Source organism: Manis pentadactyla, chromosome 16 (assembly GCF_030020395.1).
Source record: "Manis pentadactyla isolate mManPen7 chromosome 16, mManPen7.hap1, whole genome shotgun sequence".
Classification (NCBI taxonomy): Eukaryota; Metazoa; Chordata; class Mammalia; order Pholidota; family Manidae; genus Manis; species Manis pentadactyla.
The window spans coordinates 42,590,320-42,610,949 of NC_080034.1; the positions used below are offsets into that span (position 1 = coordinate 42,590,320).

Consider the following 20,630-nt stretch of genomic DNA (forward strand, 5'->3'; position numbering starts at 1 on the left):
GTCCGGGCCGCCACCCGCGCCCTCCGCCTCGCAGGGCGCCTCCGGCTCTCCCTACCTCTCATCGCCCTTCCCGGCAGACCCAGGCGTCCGGCCCGGAGCGGGGCCTCCGCGGCGGCTTGGCGTTGGGAGGGAGGCGAGGAGCCAGGAGCCGGGAGCGAGAGGCGCCGGCGGGGCTCGGGTGTCGGGAGGCGGCTCCCGAGAGCAGCTGTCGGGGGCCTGTTCCGGGGAGAGGAGCCAGGGCTGAGGCGGCTCGCGCCCAGGCGCCGCCTCCCCCTCGCCCGGCGGCCCCTCCCGCCCTCCTCGGGCCCGCTCCCCTCCGCCGCCCGCCGCGCGCCCCGGTCGCCGCCCGCCCTTCCCCCTAGCGGGCCCAGGCGTCCCCGCGCTCCCACGCCAGGCGCCGCCCTCCCGGCCCCGCGCTCCTCTCCGCCCCGCCACGCCCACCCCGCATTCCCCCGCGCGTCCCGGCCTCCCCCAGGTAACCAGGCGGCCGGCCTCCGCCGCTGCCTCCGCTCGGCGCTGCGGGCCCATCCCCCGCAGCCCATCCCCAGGTGGCCCACAAAGGAGACCCGTCGAGCTGAGGCCCCAGGGGGCCGGCGGCAGGCCAGCTTAGGGCCTCCCACATAGCCGGGCCCCAGGAGGGGATGCCCCCTCCCCACACCCCTTTCTGGGCTCAGTTCCTGGACAGGTAGGTGAGGGAGGCAGCCCCGGGGCACAGGGAAGGAGCAGGTTCCCACAGGCCCTGTGCCCAGCCCAGCAGCAGGAGTTTGAATCCGGGAGGGAGCAGGGCTCACCTGCCCCATCCCACCTCTCAGACCCGCTGCGCACACCACCAACCTCTGCTTCTTTCTGGCGCCCTCTGGCCTCCCGTCTCTACAGCCCAACCTAGACTTCCCCGGAATCTGATGGCCAGTCCTCTCTCCTAGCCCCTTCCTTTCTCTACTTTCACCTTCTGTTCCTCCAGCCCTCTCAGGTACCCTGGGGTGCAGACTCCCAGGCCCTGGTTCCCTTGGGCTCCCTGCCAAAGGCCTAGGAGTCCTCCTTAGGGCATGCCTTCCTCAGGCAGCCAGCTCTGGCTCTGACAGGGCAGGAGGTTCTGACCACCATCAAGGACAGGCCTGTACAAGGTAAGTGGTGGGCCAGAGAAGAACAGAGGCAAAGAGAAAGTCAGGCACAGCCTAAAAGGAATAGGACCAAGTCCCAGCGAAGATGGGTGCAAGGAGACTGGGTGAGGTGGGCAGGCCAGAGAGGCTGTGGTGAGAGGTGTTCCACCCTCTCAGCACTGCCTCAGGCTCACCACCTCTCCACACTCACATCTGGGAGCACCTGGACATCGTCACCGTGTGCGTAATGCCCCACTGCACCTCACAGCAGATATCAGCTCAGGCCCTACGTGCAGTCCCAGACAGCAGTCCAGGAAAGAAACACGAAGTCCGAACCAGACAAGTACACAAAAAATACCAGGAAGAGGCTGGCCCTTGGGAGAGGCCACAGCACATATGGGCATGAGCTTCAACCCATGGGTCCACATACAAACCCAAGGGTGCCTCAACTGCCAAGGGACTCACTAACAGCCCCATGGTCACACAGGAATCGTCTCTTCCCATTGTCCCCCCTAACCAAACCCCCAAGGTCCCCAGAGCACCTACCCCGGTGGAGACAGCCGCTGCTGGGAATCTAGGCCCTGAGAGGCCGGCTGGAGGGGTGGAGCCAGGCTGGGGGTGGGGCCAAGGTTTCCCAGGTAACCTCACCTGGGCCGACTCTCGGCCCCTCCTCCTAGGGTTGGTGCTCTGGAGAAGCCCTGGGCAGGCAGGCGGAGCTGAGCAGCAGCCAGCTGCCTCTGGAGAGGAATGACAGCCCCTCACACCCCGGTGGGACATTCCACACACTGGCCAGGTGGCATAGCAGTGCCAGACGGAGGGGTCCACTGAGGAGAGTAGAAGAAACTACAGAATCCCCTAGGAGAAATTCCTAATCGGTGATGCCCACCTCACCCCAGACCAGAGCTGGAAGAGTGGGAGGGATGTAGGCTGGGGCCCAGTGGAGTCAAGTGACAGCGGAAAGGGGGCTGGAGCCGACTGGAATGCGGGGCTTGGAGCTGAGATTCCCAGGGGCCTGAGAGGGAAATCCCAGCCATCCAGGGGCCCCCAGAGCAGCACCAGAGACTGTGCTTGTCCACCCCCCTCCCGCGGCTCCCAGAGCCCATCCCACATCTCCTGCATCACTCCCAACTCCAGATGCCCTCTTGTCCTGAACCCCCAGGGGACCCTCTATCCCTCCCCCATCTATGCCCTCCCATCCAGGGCTTCCCTCCCCTTCTAGCCAATGGCCTCCTGATGCCCAGGAAGGAGAGGAGGGGAAACAGCTGAAAAAAACGTGAGGAGAGACACGTAGGAAAGAGTAGCTGGGGCTGCCAACCACCCAGCCACTGCAGGGAAGCCCAGCAGGACCTGTGAGAGGGGGGACGGGGCAAATGGGTCCCACACACCAATGGCAGTCCCCTTCCCAGGAGATGCAGCTGCCTCTGGGGCAGGCCACTGGGGCAGCAGCTGGGGACAGTGGGAACTGGCTGGTGGGGGCAGGGTGAGGGGGCGGGCAAGGGCTTGGGTGTGAATCAGAGCTTGATTCCACCAGGACAAATGGGGAACTGAGGCCCAGGAGTGGAAGGAGGAGGAAGAGAGGACAAAAGCACTGGGAGGAGGATGAAGCAGAGTTCAGCTGTGGAGGGCCCAGGGGATGGGGACTCAGAAGCAGGAGAGCAACTGAGGCCAAGGCTGAGGGGAACGGGGTCACAGAAAGGAAGGGAGGAAGCACACTGAGCCACACACAGGAAAATGCAGGAAGGCGGAGGTTTGGGGAGAAAGGAGCTAGAGGTGGGGTTGCTCTGGAGGGCAGGAAAATCAGGAGCTCTGAGAGGCTGGGAAAGAGGAGGGATACTGAGGCACAGGGGCTGACATGGCACGGGGCGATGACAAGTGTGAAAGGCTAGAAAGGAAGGGTAAACTGCGGGGCAGACCAGGGCAGACAGAGGCCCAAAACTGAATCAAACCCATTTCTGGGCAGCAGGACACAGAGGCCCCAGACCTCCCTCTGGAGACACTCAAACCCCTCAGCCCATCTGCTGCACCATGGGCCCCAATTTTTCTTCCTTCCCCTCCTCCTGCCCACCATGCACCCTCTTCCCACTACACCCCCAGCCTGGCCACCTGGTCCCTCCCTGAGGAGGAAGGACGCAGCTCCAGTCTCTACTCCCGCCCTCCCCGTTCAGCTCTGGCTTCTACCCTCTCACCTCCAGCTCAGGGTTCCCCTGGGTCCCAGTCCCCCCAGTCTCAGGTCTTTGGGGTTCCGGGTCTGGGGCTGCCAAGGCCGCCTGGCTTTGTCTGCCCATCCCAGGGCAGGGAGCAGCTGCCCCAGCCAGCTGCGGCCGGCTTCGACGTGACCATGGCAACCCAGCCTGATCCCCTTCACCGAGCCTCCAGCCCCACAGAGAGGGAGGGAGCAGCCTGGCTGGGAGAGAGGGAAGGGGGCAGAGCAAAGGGAGACTGCAGACAAAGAGATCCCAAACAAAGGGAGCTGAAGGGAGGCCGCGAGGAAGGGAGCAGCGGCTAGCTGTGGCTGCAGGCTTAGGCAGTGAAGCTTGGTCCTGCGGAGGGGGAGAGCCCAAGCAAGAGGGACAGACAAACGGAAGGTAAGAGAAGAGAGACTCGAAGTGACTGGCTGTGTGCCTTTGGAGCCGCCTTTTGGGTCCCTAACTAATCACTTCCTTCTTTCAGAATTTTGCACTCTGAGGAGCACCAGAATACCAGTTCCTACTTGGCTGCCCCGAAGCATTACATGGTGAGAGCCCCGGAATTGGACCAGTGGCCACGGGAAGTCCCTAAGGCCAAAGGCACCCTCTGTTTTCAAGAACAGCGCCCATTTCAAATATACTCTGAGCTGTCACCTCTGAAATACAAATGTCCTTGTCAAACAATGCACTTGGATTCGGTTCAGAAAATGTGATCCCCAAAGCTGAAAGTGGCTGATGAGGTTTGGGGACGTCTGGCAGGGAGGGAAGCAGTAAAGATGCCTGAGAGGTAGCAGAGTACCAAATAGGGAGGGAGAAAGCAAGGCTTTGCCCTGTACCTCCAGCTTCTCTGGCTGAGTCCTGCAACATCCCATTTCTGTCATTAGTAGAGAAGATAATACTTGCCTGGGAGTCTGTCAGGATAATAATGTGAGATGCCATCTATAGAGCACAGGCCCTTCTGATGGAAGCAATCACCCTAACTCCATTCACATGATCTCTCTGTGTGACTTTCTCATGTGTCACTCGGGCCTCTGTGAGTTCCGCCTCCCAGGCCCTCCTATAGGTAGTAAGGGATTGTTCAGGGAAGGACTCTGACAGTAAGAGCTATGAAAAATAAATTTGAGGAACACAACGTACTCTCTGTCCTCCAGCCATTTACAGTCTGGAGGGGAGCCTAGCATGTGCGTGTATGCCTGTGTACCGCGTTCGCCCCTTGTGGCGGTGACGACAGCGATACGTACACAGACCTGGTTCACTTCAGTTGTTTATTGTTGCTCGGAAGGCCGGGAGAAGGTGAGTGAGAAGAAGCAACAGCCGGGGGGAGCGAATGAGAGGAAGAATGAGAGGAGAGAGAGACAGAGATTGAGAGAGAATGAGTGAGAGACTGAGAGAGTGAGTGAGTGCTTCTCTTTCCTGCTTATGCCTTATATAAAGGAAGCTGGCCTATGGTGATCAAGATCATGCAAGCCTATAGGAGCAACTTCCTTATGCTAATGCCACCAAACCAGGCAGGGTGGCGCCCATTAAGCGGGCGCCATCTTAGGGCATTGGTCAACTAGAGTGGAAAGGCGGTGTTCAGCCATAGTGGGACTCAGCCTCGGCCGTAGGCCGGCCCCTACATCTCCCCCTTTTTTGTTTTTTAGCACAATGAGGCTCGGGGACCATGCCTGTCTTAGGTTGTCAGGGAGGTGCAGCATCCTTACCCGTCATAAGGCAACAGACAGCTAAGGTCTGCGCCCTGTCTTAGGTTGGTATGCGTACCTCCTGATCTTACCCGTCTTTGACTACTGGTCCAACATATTGTGCTACACCCTAGGGGAGATGCCTTCTTCTATAGCTGCCATGGCCTGCACCAGAGCCATCCGCACTTTCCGATGTTGCCATTGCATGGAACAGAACACCCATGCCTGACCAGGCTTTGGTGGCATTTAGCATGGCTTCAGCAAACTGAGCTACAGACAGCGCCTCTAACTTTTGGGGACTAACATTCAATATTTCTTGCCATAGCTGAGTGGTGAGCACATCAAACTCACTGGACCAATTGGTGGATAACATCTTGCCTAATTCCCTGGACAGATTGGCAGCTTTAGAGAGGTTATGAAAAGGAATGCCAGCAACACATAGAGCTGTCAAAAGGCAGATATGGGAGATTAAGTGTACTATAGGTAGAGAAAAAGGCAGGAAAGGTATGTGCAGTTTCAGTCACCGGGAGTGGAATAGGCCAAGCCTTCACCAGACCCCATAGTTCTCTGGGTTCCGCTATCGCCTGCTGAAGAAACAGTAGCAGGATGAGCATCAGTGGCATCGGCATCTCGCACTTCCGGTTCTGGTCTTGCCACTCTCCGTGTCAGGCGTTCAGGCACCCAGATGGGATTGTTTCGGTCCTGTGGGAAAACACAAACAGAGCCTCGGCTCCAGATTAACACTGGATCCGGGCCTTTCCATGATCCTTCCAATACATCCTTCCACATAACTGCGGGCATGTCTTTAGGCCTGGAACGGCGATTATGCCGCTCTGCTGCACTGTGGCCATCTTTGTCCAATGTCAAAAAATTTAAAATGAACAATATGATGTTAAGTTTGTCTCTGGGGGATCTGAAGTCTGCCCCTATTCCCCCTTTTTGTTTATAGAGAGCATTTTTAAGGGTCAGGTTGGCGCGCTCTACCACGCCTTGCCCTTGAGGGTTATAGGGAATGCCCGTGGTGTGGGTGATATCCATTGTTTTTAAAAAGCTGAGGAGCGACTGGGATGTATATGCTGGCCCATTGTCAGTTTTTAAATGTTTGGGCTTTCCCCAGGCCGAAAATGCCTGGAGGCAGTGAGATATGACATCTCTAGATTTTTCTCCTGTATGGCAAGAAGCAAAAATGATGCCTGAGCAGGTGTCTACAGACACATGGACATATTTCATCTTACGGAATTCTGGAATATGGGTAACATCCATTTGCCAAATGTGATTGGGGAGTAGCCCCTTTGGATTAACTCCTTCTGAGATGGAGGGTAGGAGTGTGACACACCATTTGCAACTGACTACTATGGCTCTTGCTTGGTCTCTAGTAATATTATATTTTAGGTGAAGGGTATGTGCATTGACATGGAATTGTTTGTGAAATTGAGCAGCTTGTTCTACAGGGTCAAATAGAGCTAAGATGTTAAACTCACGGGTCAGGGCATCGGCACGTCTGTTTCCCTCAGCAATGGGTCCTGGGAGGGAAGTGTGGGCTCTTACATGTCCAATAAAGAAAGGTTCTGATCGAGTCCATATTAGTTATTGTAGCTTTCTAAAAATGTTGGCAATGGGGGAAGACTGGCTAATATAACTTACATTCTCTAAGATGGACACAGCAGTCACTACATACTGACTATCTGCTAAAAGGTTAAAAGGTTCCTGTGAGAAAAGCGTAAAGGCTTGTGCTACAGCCAACAGCTCTGTTTGTCAGAACTGTAGCCAAGGATGTTTTGGGTAGTGGTTGTCAAAGGAAGCATTGGTGATGCTGTAAGCAACAGCCCATGCATCACAGCATGCAGTAAGACATTCAATCTGCTCAGCAGTATAAGGCGTTATTATTATGTTTGGGGGAATCCCAAATGTTTTTATAGCTGTCCTGATTCCCTTGATGATCAAATCAGCTATACTCTGAGGATACCATCTTAATGTTTTTCCTGGAGAGTGGGCCAGATATACCCAGAGAATTGGCCCTTCCTGCCAAAGTACCCCTGTTGGGCTATTATTACTGGGTATCACTATAAGGAATAGCAATTTGCCATAGTCTATTCTATCTACCTGGGCAAGCTGTAAGCGGGATTGGACTAGACTCAAGGCTTCCTTGGCTTGCTTACTGAGAGAGCGCGGAGATGATAAATCAGAATCGCCCTTCAGTGTCTCATATAATGGACTGAGCTCTTCATCTGTAAGCTTTAGGAATGGCCTTACCCAATTTATATCTCCAAGTAGTTTTTGAAAATCATTAAGGGTTTTTAATTGATCTGTTGTTATGGTCATTTTTAATGGCCTAGCAATAGTATCTTCCAATTTAATTCCTAAATACTGTTTGGTGCAAGTTGCCTGTATTTTCTCTGGTGCTAGTTCCAGGCCCCATATCTTAAAGTGTGCTTGCAAGAAGCAGAGGGCTTCTTCTACTTTACTATTCTTTTCATGACATAAGAGAATATCATCTATATAATGATAGATAATTACATCAGGGAACTTTTTTCTAACTTCTGCCAGGGCCTCATGCACATACAACTGGCACATAGTAGGGCTATTTGCCATGCCTTGTGGCAACACTTTCCACTCATACCGCTCATCTGGGCAATCATGGTTGATGGCTGGTATAGTGAAGGCAAACTTTTTACAGTCCTCAGAATGAAGAGGGATGGAAAAGAAACAATCTTTGATATCTATTACAATTGATTTCCAACCTTTTGGCAGGGCCATAGGCAATGGTAAACCTAATTGCACTGATCCCATGAGAATCATCTGATTATTTACAGCTCTTAAATCATGCAGCAATCTCCATTTTCCTGACTTCTTTCTTATGACAAATATGGGTGTATTCCATGGGGAAGTAGAACTTTGAAGATGCCCTGCGGCAATTTGCTCTTGCACTAATGTGTGGGCTGCTTCTTTTTTCTCTCTGGTAAGGGGCCACTGAGGAACCCACACGGGCTCCTCTGATCACCATAATTTCGGGCAATCTCGCTTTAAATGACTCATCTGCTTGCAATGGAAGCATGCCCGGAAGGGGTAGCCCTGCTGCGCGCATTTTGCAGTCCCTGAGTTATGGCTACAGCTATTACCTGTCCTTGCACTACAGTGTCATTGATGTCCCTGCAAACTTTGAGGTACACATTTAAATCTTTATTTTTCCAAGGCCTGATAGCCTCCTTACACCATTTATTTGCTTGCTCATAGGCCAACTGTTTTACTAGGGGCATTGCTGTGTCAACATCTCCAAATATACGGCCTGCAGTTTGCATCAACCTTGCCAAGAAGTCTGCATAAGGCTCATTTGGTCCTTGGAGTACTTTAGATAATTGACCCTGTAAATCACCAATGCCCTGGAGTGTTTTCCAGGCCTTGACAGCTGCTGTAGCTATTTGCATATACACAGCAGGAGGGTAATTTATCTGATTATGCTGTCCTAGGTAAGGTCCTGTGCCCATTAGCATCTCCAGGTTCCACTGATTATTCCCTGCAGCAGCGTTGCGCCGGGCAGTGTCTTGAGAAAGCTCTGCCCACGCAGTTTTGAATAGCAGGTACTGACCTCCAGTAAGGCATGCTCTGGCTACATTAGCCCAATCATCTGGTGTTAGATTCTGAGTGGCTAATGACTCCACTATGGCCACAGTGAACGCTGCTTGCACTCCATAGGTGGTGGCAGCTTCCTTTAGGCTTTTAACAAGCTTAAAATCTAGGGCTTGATGGTATCTTTGCTGGGTGTTTGGATCTTCTATTACTGGGAAGGCTGCATTCCCCTCCATGGTTAGCCATTCCCTCCATCTATTCTTGCCCAATTGTTCTTGGCACCCCTGGCCACCACAACATGAGTAACTCTGGTAAAGGGGTGGCTCTGCTCTATAGGTTGGAGAGCAAAATGGATAATTTGGGGCGGTTGGCACAATCTCTTCTACCTTACTGCTCTTATTGGGGAGAGGGGCCGAGCTAGTCTCTCCTTCCTCTCTGCTTATTCTCAGTCAGCTCAGTGAGGAGCACAATGTGGGCCGATGTCCTCTCTGAGCAGCCCTAGCCTCTAACTCTTCTCCTGATAATTCTTGGTCCTCTTCCTCATCAGAGGACCCCCCCTGTGTAGATCCTCTTTCAGATGCTCTCGCAGAGGCTCTTTCCTCTTTCACTTCCTCAAGAATCTCCTCTCCCTCCCTTATGGCTTCTCTACAACTAGGTTTATTCTCCTTTAGGCAGCTCTTAACCAGCCCCCATATGGGGAGCGTCCCAGCTGGGAGCGGCTCCCTGCGATCTGCCCTGCGTAGATCCTCGCCTAACTTTTCCCACACGGGGGTAGTGATTCTTCCTGCATCTAGGAACCACGGAGCATGCTTCTCCACCGTGTGGAGGAAAGCCCTTGCGTTTTTTGTTTTTAATGAGGTTCCGTTGGCCCTCAGGAGTGCTCTCAAAGGCTCTTCTACTCTAATTCGAGACTCTTCAGATCCCATGTTAGCGATTAAAGGATAAAAGGCTACTTCTAAGTTTATGGGTAAAGGGTACTCTTATCGCTAACCTGCATTCGTCGATATACCGCGAACTTTCCTGGCTTCGTCGCTATCCTGCGAACTTTCCTGGCTTCGTCGCTTTCCCGCGAACTTTCCTGGCTTCGTCACTTTCCCGCGAACTTTCCTGGCTTCGTCGCTATCCCGCGAACTTTCACTGGCGCCCTAACTTTTCATAACATTTTTGACAAAACAAAACAGTACAACAAAGAACACTATGACGGACAGACAAAACAGAAATCCCCACGACAGCCGCTTGCTATCTCCTTTTGCTCGTTGGTCCACTCACCCTTCTCATCTGAGGCGCCTTCCCGAGCAATCCTTCCGAACGGGGTCCACAGGTAAGAAGCTCTATGGCGTCCGCGTCCGGCAGATTCTCCTTCGGGTGGTTGGAGAAAAACTCCCGGGTTTCGGCACCAGATACCGCGTTCGCCCCTTGTGGCGGTGACGACAGCGATACGTACACAGACCTGGTTCACTTCAGTTGTTTATTGTTGCTCGGAAGGCCGGGAGAAGGTGAGTGAGAAGAAGCAACAGCCGGGGGGAGCGAATGAGAGGAAGAATGAGAGGAGAGAGAGACAGAGATTGAGAGAGAATGAGTGAGAGACTGAGAGAGTGAGTGAGTGCTTCTCTTTCCTGCTTATGCCTTATATAAAGGAAGCTGGCCTATGGTGATCAAGATCATGCAAGCCTATAGGAGCAACTTCCTTATGCTAATGCCACCAAACCAGGCAGGGTGGCGCCCATTAAGCGGGCGCCATCTTAGGGCATTGGTCAACTAGAGTGGAAAGGCGGTGTTCAGCCATAGTGGGACTCAGCCTCAGCCGTAGGCCGGCCCCTACACCTGTGTATGCACGCAAGTGTGTGTGTGTTTGTGCATGTGTGATCACAGAAGACAGCATGACCCAGGTTATTGTCAGAGCTGACAGAGGCTGTGGAAATCCAGGTCCCCCTGAGTGGGGCAGGAGGCAAGATTGAGGGAGACCCCACGGAAGAGTTAGAGCTTGAATAGGGCCTTAAGTCAGACAAAGATTTACAGAAATGAGGCAAGGCCATCACTGGCTGAAGGAGCCAAACACTAGCAGGGAAAATGCAGCTGTGATGGGGAGACAGAGTCTGTCCAGGTGAGAAACCCAGAAAGGCAGCGTGAGATGAGGGAACCTCATTAGCAGTTTGGCCTATTCCCAAGGAGAGAAGGAAGACCCTTGGGGTTTTGAGCTGGGAAATGATGTGATTAGATTAGTGATATTTTAAAAGCAGTTTCTGGCAGCAGTGTGTTGGACCTGTGGTGCAGAGGGTGAATTCCACCTTTATCCTTTCTCCATCTGCCTGGTGTTGTACCCGCAGCCCCTTTCCAGGAATGCCATGACGAGATGGTGAGATCTCAAGGAAGGCAGTGCCCATGCATGGTATTTTGCTGGTGTTTTCACATTTGGTTGTCTCCTCAGGGCTTCTGAGGTGGGTGGGGCAGGGCTCTTCATAAAAATGGAACCCGCCCCGGAGAGGTTGTAACTTGCTTTAATTCTGTGGCAAGTTGTTGCTTCCCCTGGCCAGCACTTCTAGATTTCTTTGCCTCACTTATCCAAAAGGGGGAGGCAGCAAGAGGGGGTTCCAGAAAAGCCTCTGTAGGCAGGACTAGACCTGAGCCCCTTGAGTCCTGCCCCACACCATCCCCAAACCCCACCTTTCATCAGTCTTTTGCAGGCCTCATGATCCCTGCAAAGAACAAGAAGGCCACTAGGCGGCGGTCGCCACACAGGTACCAACACTACAAACCCGGGAAAGAAGTGATAGGGATGGGGGAGGAAAATAAGTTGTACTTTGTACTGTTCTCTATGTTTTAGTTTTTTATAATGAGCTTAACCAATTTTATATTTTAAGATGCAATGATTTCAGCCTAGCAAGACAGAAAACTGAGACAATCATGGCTCTATCCCAGCCAAACACCGTGAAAAAAATAAATACAGCTCCATTCCCCACTCCCGTCAGCAAAGGCTGAGTGAGGAGCCCTCCACTTCCTCTGATACCTGGCTGTGACAGGATGCCTGGTCTTGAATGAGCGCCTCTTCTCCCTTCCCTGGGGGTGTATCCAAGAAGACTAAGGAAGGATTCCAGACTTTCCTCCCTGCCCAATAGTAAAAAGCCCTCACTATGGGGCTGGTTTTTTTCAGAACTGAAAAGTACCATAACCAAAATAAGAAGTTCACTTAATGGGCTCCCCAGCAGAATGGAGAGGATCCATGTGGCTATAAGTAGAGATCAAATGTGCCAAAAGACATACAACTACAGATTCAAGGGGCTGAGAAAACCACAAACAGAATAAACTTAAAGAGATCCAAATCAGGACACATCATAATGAAACTCCTGAAAACCAAAGACAGAAAATCTTGAGAGCAGCATGGAGAGAAACCATGGAAGCCAGCAGGAAGTGGCGCAACATTTTCCAAGTGCTGAAGGAAAAGAACTGTCAGGCCAGAATCCTACATTCATGAAAACTATCCTTCAGTAGTGAAGGGGAAAACAAGACCTTTTTGGAAGAAAGAAAACTAAAAGAATTTGTCGTCAGCCAGTCTACTCTAAAGAAGCACTGAAATAAATTACTAAGACAGGAAGGAGAGAATAAAAGAAGGAATCTTGGAATATCAGTAAGAAAGAAAAAGAACAAGCAAAAAAAAAAAATAGGGTTATACTTTCTCACCTCTTAATATCAAGTTTGGCCCTGTGACCTGTTCTAGGCAATGAGATATGAACAGAAGTGACGTGTGTCAATTCTAGGGAGTAGCTTTGATGGCGAGTGTGTGGTCCTCCATGACTCCATCTGGATCCTGGTGTGAGATGACAGGGACAGAGCCCCAGCCAACCTGCAGTGGATATGCAACATGAGCAAAAAATAAGCCTTGGATGTTGTGAGCCCTGAAGAGTTTGGAGTTTTTGTCACCATAGCAAAACCTAATCTTTCTTGACTGACACATAATCCCTGATATTTGCATAGCTCATTTGAGCTGCCAAAATGTTGTCTGCATTATTTCCTTTGACCTTCACAGAGCCCTGTGATTTATGGAGGCCAGAGGTTACCTGGACCTTGTGCTGTCCCCATTACCTACTGACATTAAATAAATTCCTCCTCCACCTGATCCATGGTTCCATGGAGATGCCCGTGTAAGAAGCAGCTGGACAGCAAATTAGTTGCTGCAATTTGGAGCAATTACAGATACAGCTTCCTATATGAGGTTCCTACTTGCCCTCAGTGTTCGTTTTCTTTGTCCACAGCATCTCGGTATGCTTGGAATGTCTTTCCAGATTTTGTCATTGTACATAAATTTAATCTGCTCTGGTGGGTGACTGACCATTTCTTTGAGGTGACACGAAGACTCTTAGATACAGTGCATGCCACATAGCATATATTTTAAGTCTGTCTTTATCAAACAGAACCTTCAAATCTGTTGAAAACCCATTGTGTTAGTTTCTATTGCTGTGTAACAAATTATCCCATAAGTTAGTAGCTTAAAACAGTTATTCTCTCTCTTAATATACACAAATTATTACAATTTGTTATTATTCAAGTTTTAAAAAATAGTTCACACATCAAAACCCACCTCTTCTCCTTGCCACCAAATTGGACCTCTTCTGGAAGTTTCTACTCATAAAAAATTGCCCATCACCATCAGACTGAACAAGCCCAGTTTCTTAGACCCTGCCTTAATTTAATACCTCTTTCTGTCTTTTATTCTCATATTCAATCCATCACCACATCATGTGGATTTTACTCCCTAACTGTTTCTCAAATCTGGCAATGTCTTTCCATCTTCTTCATCAGCACTCCTAATTCACAGGCTGTCATGCTGGGCATAATCCAGTGCCCACTGGCCTTCACCCCGAGGCTTCGCCAATCAATCTTTCACACTACAGAGAGAAGAACCTTTTCAAAATGGACCTCTGGTCATGTTTTCCCCTAAGTGAAACTCCAGCGATGCCCTTTGTTCTCCTAGAATGAAGGTAAAACTCCCAACGGGACCTACAGAGCCTCTGCCAAACCCTGCAGCTTCATGTGCTGTCAGGATCCCTGCACTGTTCTCTCTCAGCCCCATCAGCTTCAACACTGCTGCTCATCTACCGTACCCCTGGGGCTTAGCACAGGGCCCAGTACAGAATCAGTGCTCAGTAAGTGCTGATGGGACAAATGAATGAATGGGCTTGTAAATCATGCAAGGGTTGGGTTCAGGTCTCTAAGACAGCAATAAGCAATACTGATGGATCTTAAAAATACAGCACCGAGAGAAAAAACTAAGAAATACAATTAGGTTTATAATACATTACTTTGATACTTTTTAAAAATTAAGAGTACATTAACTCACAGTAGCACTAGCAATTATACTTAAAGTATACTCAAAATAGCCATACACAGTTTACAGAAACATTCAAAGAGAAGGAACAACATGGAGCACAGTAGGATGGATGCCCAGTGAAGGGAGAAACAGAATTTGGGGCCGAGTAAAATGAAATAAATAAATAGAGCAGCAGCCTTACACAGACACATGATGGCAACGTGCCATGAAGTCTCACAGCAGAGGAATGAGAGAGAATCACCGGTGTAGAAGGATAAGAGAAGGGGCCCCTGAGCCCTGAGAAGCTGCCATGCTTAAGGATGAGGAGGAGAAGGGTGCCAGCAGAGGAGCTGAGCTGCAGGGGTTGGAGAGCAGGAGGGGCAGGGGAGGTGGATGGCTGGAGCAAGGAGGGGCTGGCCACTGCAGTACTGAGCTCAGAACAGGGTCCCTCCTAATCCCTCAACTGAGCGGCTTAACTGTTTGGTTTTATATTTAGAGCATCTTGATTTATTTTGAATAGGTAATACCTTCCCACAGTTCAAAATTGTAAAAGATCTAAAAGTACCTGCAGCCAAGCTTCCCAGGCCACCCGTGGCCCACCCCAGGGGCAAAGCTGCCAATGTTTTCTTTATATCCTTCCACCTATATTCTCATATCCTTCTATACATATACAGGCAAATTTATAAGATACGCACACAAACACGTTTTTCTTCTTTTTTTAAACGAAAGGAAGCATTCTATAGAGATACATATACTATTCAGTTCCCTGCTTTTTTCACTTACCACATGATATTGGTGTATAAAGAGTCTGCATGTCTTTTTTTCACAGCTGCACATCATTCCACTTTATGGAAAACTATCATTTTTTAAACCAACCTCTATTCATGATCATTTCCAACCTTTTGCACAGCAATGCTGAAGCAAACCACCTCTTACAGGAGCCGTGCACACACGAGTGACTGCGTTTGTAGGGATGAGTTGTAGAAGTAGATTTGCTGAATAACAGGGGATTTGTGGTCTTGGTAGACTTGGCCAGCTGCCCTCCATAGAAACTGAACAAGTTTACACTCCCACTGTGACTGTTGGAGGGTCTTCTTAGGATAGCTTTTGACAGAGAGCATCTGCCCCCCATGAATGGCAAAATTAAGGAGTTGAGGAAATTGAGGTATAATTAGAGGCACTGTAATTTTTTTTAAAAAAAGACAAAAACAAACAAATAAACCCACCCTTGTATGTTAAACTGAGCTTTTGAAGCTCCTTTCTGTTTTGTCTTTGAAAGAGGCTTTGCATACCAAGCCCCACAGATTACTGACCACTGAAGCCTGCCCTCTCTGTCCCCTTGTTTGGGTCCTGCCATTCAAGCTCTAATCTTATTAGGAATTCTGAGAAGGAAAAAATCCTTGCTAAATTAGCAAAGCATAGTGCAGAGCAGAACATGAGGATAAATAAAATATAAATAATTTTCAAAGGGAACTTGAGACACATCAACCAATTGCAACATGTGGATCTTATTTGGATCCTGATTTTCCAAAACACTGTGTGTGTGTGTGTGTGTGTGTGTGTGTGTGTGTAAAATAATCAGAACAGTCAGAAAAAAATTAATCCTTTAACCTTGACTGGTTATTTAATGATATGGAGAAATTAATATTGATATTTTGAGGTAAGATAATGATATTGTAGCTATGTATTTTTTTAAAAGAGGGCTGTTACTCTTAGTTATCAGAGTAAATATTAATGGGCAAGATGCCGCAATGCCTGAGGCTGCCTCGGCATAATGGGGCCAACGCGGCTGCCAGTGGATAAACCAAGAAAGGCCATGAGTGTGTATGCCACAGCTGCACAACAGGGACAGTGGAGTCTATTATAGTACTGCCTCTCCTTTTAAATATGCTTGAAACTTCCCCAAATAAAAAGGGTTTCTAATTAAAATTTTTGAATGTCGTAAAAACATTTTTGCCTCCCACCCACCCAAAATTATAGGTCCTGATGAGATACTTGAACTTGCCCATCAGTCAGATCAGTAAGAGAAAATTTGAATATATTTTTGCTCAGAAATAATTTTGGTAAGAGAAGGTGGAGAAGTTCTTGTCTGTGCTACAAATGGAAGCATTGTTCCCTTAGAGACTAGAGCAACTGGAGGCCGGGGCAGTAGGGGCACAGGGATGGTTTCCCCTGAGTCTGCCTGGGGGCCTGCAAAGGCCTTGGAGAGGGGTTCACACCTGAGCTGGACAGGAAAGATGAATAGAGTTTCCAGGCAGAAAAACAGGGAGGGAACATTCCAGGCAGGGGAAGATGTTATGTGCAGAGCCTAGAAGTGTGAGAGAGATCACCACAGGTTCTAAGACGAAGGAAAGAAAAGGTAAAAGGTTATACTGGGCATGTTTATCAGTCAGAATGCCCATAGCTGTAATTATCAGAAGCTTAAACCAAAATAGGTTCTGGGTTAAAAGGGCTCTAGGTTACCCCATACACAAAAGTAAACTCAAAATGGATTAAAGACCTGAATATAAGTCATGAAACCATAAAACTCTTAAAAAAAAACATAGGCAAAAATCTCTTGAATACAAACATGAGCAACTGTTTCCTGAACACATCTCCTTGGGCAAGGGAAACAAAATAAAAAATGAACAAATGGGACTACATCATGTTAAAAAGCTTCTGTACAGCAAAGGACACTATCAGCAGAAAAAAGCATCCTACAGAATGGGAGAATTTATTTGTAAATGACATATCCGACAAGGGGTTAACATCCAAAATATATAAAGAACTCACACGTCTCAGCATCCAAAAAGCAAATTACCCTATTAAAAAATGGGTGGAGGATATGAACAGACAATTCTCCAAAGAAGAAATTCAGATGGCCAACAGGCACATGATAAGATACTTCACATCACTAATTATCAGGGAAATGCAAATGAAAGCCACAATGAGATATGACCTCACACCAGTTAGGATGGCCAACATAGAAAAGAATAAGAACAACAAATGCTGGTGAGGATGCAGAGAAAGGGGAACCTCCTACACTGCTGGTGGGAATGTAAACTAGTTCAACCATTGTGGAAAGCAGTAGGGAAGTTCCTCAAAAAACTAAAAATAGAAATATCATTGACCTGGCAATTCCACTCCTAGGAATTTACCCTAAGAATGCAGGATCCCAGTTTCAAAAAGACATATGCACCCCTATGTTTATCACAGCACTATTAACAATAGCCAAGAAATGAAAGCAACCTAAGTGTCCATCAGTAGATGAATGGATAAAGAAGATGTGGTACATATACACAATGGAATATTATTCAGCCATAAGAAGAAAACAAATCCTACCATTTGCAACAATATGGATGGAGCTAGAGGGTATTATACTCAGTGAAATAAGCCAAGTGGAGAAAGACAAGTGCCAAATGATTTCACTCATCTGTGGAGCATAAGAACAAAGCAAAAACTGAAGGAACAAAACAGCAGCAGACTCACAGAACCCAAGAATGGACTAACAGTTACCAAAGGGAAAGACTGGGGAGGGTGGGTGGGAAGAGAGGGAGAAGGGGAATAAGGAGCATTACAATTAGCACACATAATGTAGGGAGGGCACGGGGAAGGCAGTAGAGCACAGAGAAGACAAGTAGTGACTCTATAGCATCTTACTATGCTGATGGACAGTGACTATAGTGGGGTATGTGGTGGGGACTTGATAATGGGGGAAATCTAGTAACCACAATTTTGCTCATGTAATTGCATATTAATGATACCAAAATGTAAAAAAAAAAAGGGCTCTGGATTCATTTGGTGGCTTGATGATGTCAAGAACCCATCTTTCTGCTCTCCCACCCTCAGGGTACTGGGGTCACTCTCACAGACCTCGGCTGGCTGCTGCAGCAGCAAACACCACATCCTCAACAACCACATCTGGATGCAGAAAGCCTTTTGCAGAAGTGCCACAGCCGTCTTTCCCCCACATCTCCCTGGGCTCAGAGCCCTACTCCTAAATTGCTCATGGCAAGAGGGATGGAAGAGGCATTAGACCAATCAGAGGAATATATCTCTTGGGCTGTGAAGGGACCTCCTTCTCTGAGTATATGGGTGGGCAGCCTGAAACAAATAAAAATTTGTAAAAACTTTGCTAGCAGGGAAGAGGGATGACTGTTTTGTGAGTGCCAAGTGTCTTCTACAAAATGCTTTCATGAGATTGGACAACCTTGCATGAAGGGACTTGCCTGCCATGCCAAAGGGTTTGGATCTTATCCAGTAGGTTCTGGAAAACCTTTTAAAAAATTGAGCCTGGACGTGATCAGATTTGCATAGTGCTATAAAGGATGATATGAAGGAGGAAGTGAGATTAGAGGCAGGGTTGCCAATAATAAGGCTTTTTTTTCTGTGCTTCTAATTCTAAATCACATACATACCAGGAAACCAGAACTGGAGGTGGATGGATGACCTATCATGTCTGCTGGATCATGGGCAGCAAAAACTGACCCTTTTGGGGATCTTCCACAGGGACTCCACAGCTCTTCTCATTTGGGTGGAGCTAGTGTAAGCAAAACAGCAGGCTTGGTGCCTAACGAGGATCCAGAGCCACCTGATGTGGGGAGAGGTGGGGAGTCCTAAAGTTCAGAGGTCAGGGTGAGAAGAGGCTGATAGTATTTTACTCAAAGGAGGCTCACACAAATGCTAAATTCTGCCACTATCCTCTCTGAACAGATCACTGTGTCCCATTCCAGGCACCAAAAATGACAACCTCAGGCTCCTGATTGCCTAATTAGGTACCATGCCTTAAACTGTACTCCCATCTATGACACATTCATCTAGGGGGAATGCCAAGGGACACGTCCTACATCTCTCTAGGACTTCCTAATGGCCTGCCCCCAACGTGCAGGCCACAGTATGATACAAGGTAGAGCACACTGTCCTCTGTACTGCCCGAGTCCCTCCATTCATCAAGAAAATTGTCTGCAGACACTTGCACAACTATGTGACAATAAACTGAGATTTGAAGTTCACAGCCTCTCTCTGGAAAACAGCTTTGACACTTCTCCACCAGAGGAGTCGCCTGTCCACTTGTGGCTGCCCACAGTTGGGGGCACATACAGCATACGAGCCTTCTGGAGGCTCTCCTCCAATCTTCAGCCAGGTTCCCACCTTGAGTGAAGCTTGCCCCATGAAAACCCTGCACCGAGGGGTGAGGGGTTGGAGTACCAAGTGGAAGAAGACACTTGTCTGTAGAGATCTACCCTCCCCATAATGGGATCAGCCTTTTAAGTTACTGAACTGACTTTACAGCATCATTTCTTGCATTATTACTTGCAAACAGAGTAAAATTATGAAAGAATCTCTCACTTGATAAAAGAATCACGTGATCCCATTAAGTATCATCTTCTCTTAATGTTTTCAGATCAATTGACACTTAGAGGGAAGGACTGAAACTTTCTGTATTCCAAGCCACAGAACCAATTAGAAAGTAAGCAAATAAAGAAAGAAACCTGGATTCTAAAATAAAAAAAAGTATATATCTGGTTTTCATGGACAGGAAGTTAAAATTCCGGGCTCACGTTCAATCCAGGGTGACTGTCAAACTGAGCTGGAGCATCTGCTGGCTTTCTGTGAGCTCCACATCTGGAGGTGATGTGCAATGGGGAAGACCTGGGATAGGATGAGAGGTAGGCAGGGGCTCAGTCTCACTGTTTGTTCACTGGGATGTCCTTCATGAGATCCTTCCCTTGTAGCAAGTGAGGCAAGAACACCATATGCCATCTGGGATTTGGGGAAACTTTTCACCCTTACAGAAAACCCCAAGGAAGGTTGGTACTCAAGTTTTCAAGGCCAAAATCCAAACAGTACAGAGTCTCTGGGATGCGCCAGTCACTCCCTACCATACACCCACCGCCCAGGCCCTTGGGCTATCTCTACGTGGGGTTCCCTAGACCAACAGAATGTGCCTCCAAGACCTCCCTAGGTTCCTCCTGTACCTCCTTCTTTAACCTTCCCCTTGCCCTCCCCAAATCCTCTTCCCTTTCTGTCTCTTGGTTTCCCACCTCCCCATGTCTTTGCTCTTCTGCCCCTTCTTCCCCCAGGATTAGCAAATCCCTGGCCTCCTCTTGTAGTTTTTGTTATCACAACCACCTGGCCAGTGTCCTCACCATCCAGTTTCGCTGCTGGGAATGGGAAGTTTGGAAACTGTGGTGTGGAATGGAGAAGAAAGAAAGCTGTGGGGGAGACACAGTTCATGTTTTCTTTGTCACTGCGTGTTGAAACCTTTCAGATGTTTTTAGCATAGCAAGGGTTAATCCCTTGCACTGGGCCCCAGTGAATCGGCTCTGCAGTGGGGAAAGGGGAGGGGTGGCTCTGCCCTTGGTGAGCAGGCTGTCAGCGCCTATTTGCTTGACAGCTGACAGGCTTCAAAACTCATCCAAGCCAAAGCAGCAGCCAAGCACAGTGAACGTGACCCTATAACAAAGTCTTGAACATTAAATTTTAAGTGCCTTCTGTGTGTGTGTATGTGCTGTTGTGCCCTGCATAGGGCTGTAAACCTCATGGTTGCAGAGGTCACACTTAACATCTGTGGCTGGCATGGAAGAGGAACTCAGGAAATATTTGTTGAATAAAAGAGATTTTGAAATATTCGTTTAGTAAGTGGATCTGTCTGTCACCACCCTAGTCCTCCATCCTGGCAAAAGGGCTGAAGGTCAACAGGGAAGCTGTAGCTTTACAAGCTCTGCAAGACCTTGGAGCACACAGCTTGCTCCACACACCCTTTGATGAAGAGACACAGGTGAGAGGGACAAGCCTTCCCTGCCTTGGC

The 20,630-nt window shown here is 48.9% G+C and overlaps 2 protein-coding genes and 1 long non-coding RNA gene across 5 annotated transcripts in view; 2 read left to right on the forward strand and 1 right to left on the reverse strand.

Moving 5' to 3' along the window:
* Positions 1-276, reverse strand: part of DDR1 (discoidin domain receptor tyrosine kinase 1) — a 13,864-nt gene extending 13,588 nt beyond the window's left edge. Inside the window, exon 1 of one of the 3 annotated variants that reach the window (XM_036875586.2) lies at positions 56-276. The gene's annotated coding sequence lies outside the window, so the exon portion shown is untranslated. The remainder of the gene's footprint in view (positions 1-55) is intronic. The other 2 variants (XM_036875585.2, XM_036875584.2) reach the window with 2 other exon arrangements.
* The window catches only part of LOC118907222 (uncharacterized), an 18,533-nt gene extending 416 nt beyond the window's left edge, over positions 1-18,117 (forward strand). Inside the window, exons 2-4 of the mRNA XM_057493878.1 lie at positions 35-475; positions 3,771-3,834; positions 17,669-18,117. Of these exons, the coding sequence (XP_057349861.1) occupies positions 35-475; positions 3,771-3,834; positions 17,669-17,855 (692 nt within the window). The 3' untranslated portion in view covers positions 17,856-18,117. The remainder of the gene's footprint in view (positions 1-34; positions 476-3,770; positions 3,835-17,668) is intronic.
* LOC130681331 (uncharacterized) lies at positions 9,656-12,207 on the forward strand. The gene is made up of 3 exons (XR_008994400.1): positions 9,656-10,031; positions 11,210-11,274; positions 11,397-12,207. It is a non-coding gene; the product is annotated as an uncharacterized LOC130681331 (long non-coding RNA).
* Positions 18,118-20,630: the final 2,513 nt, after the last annotated feature.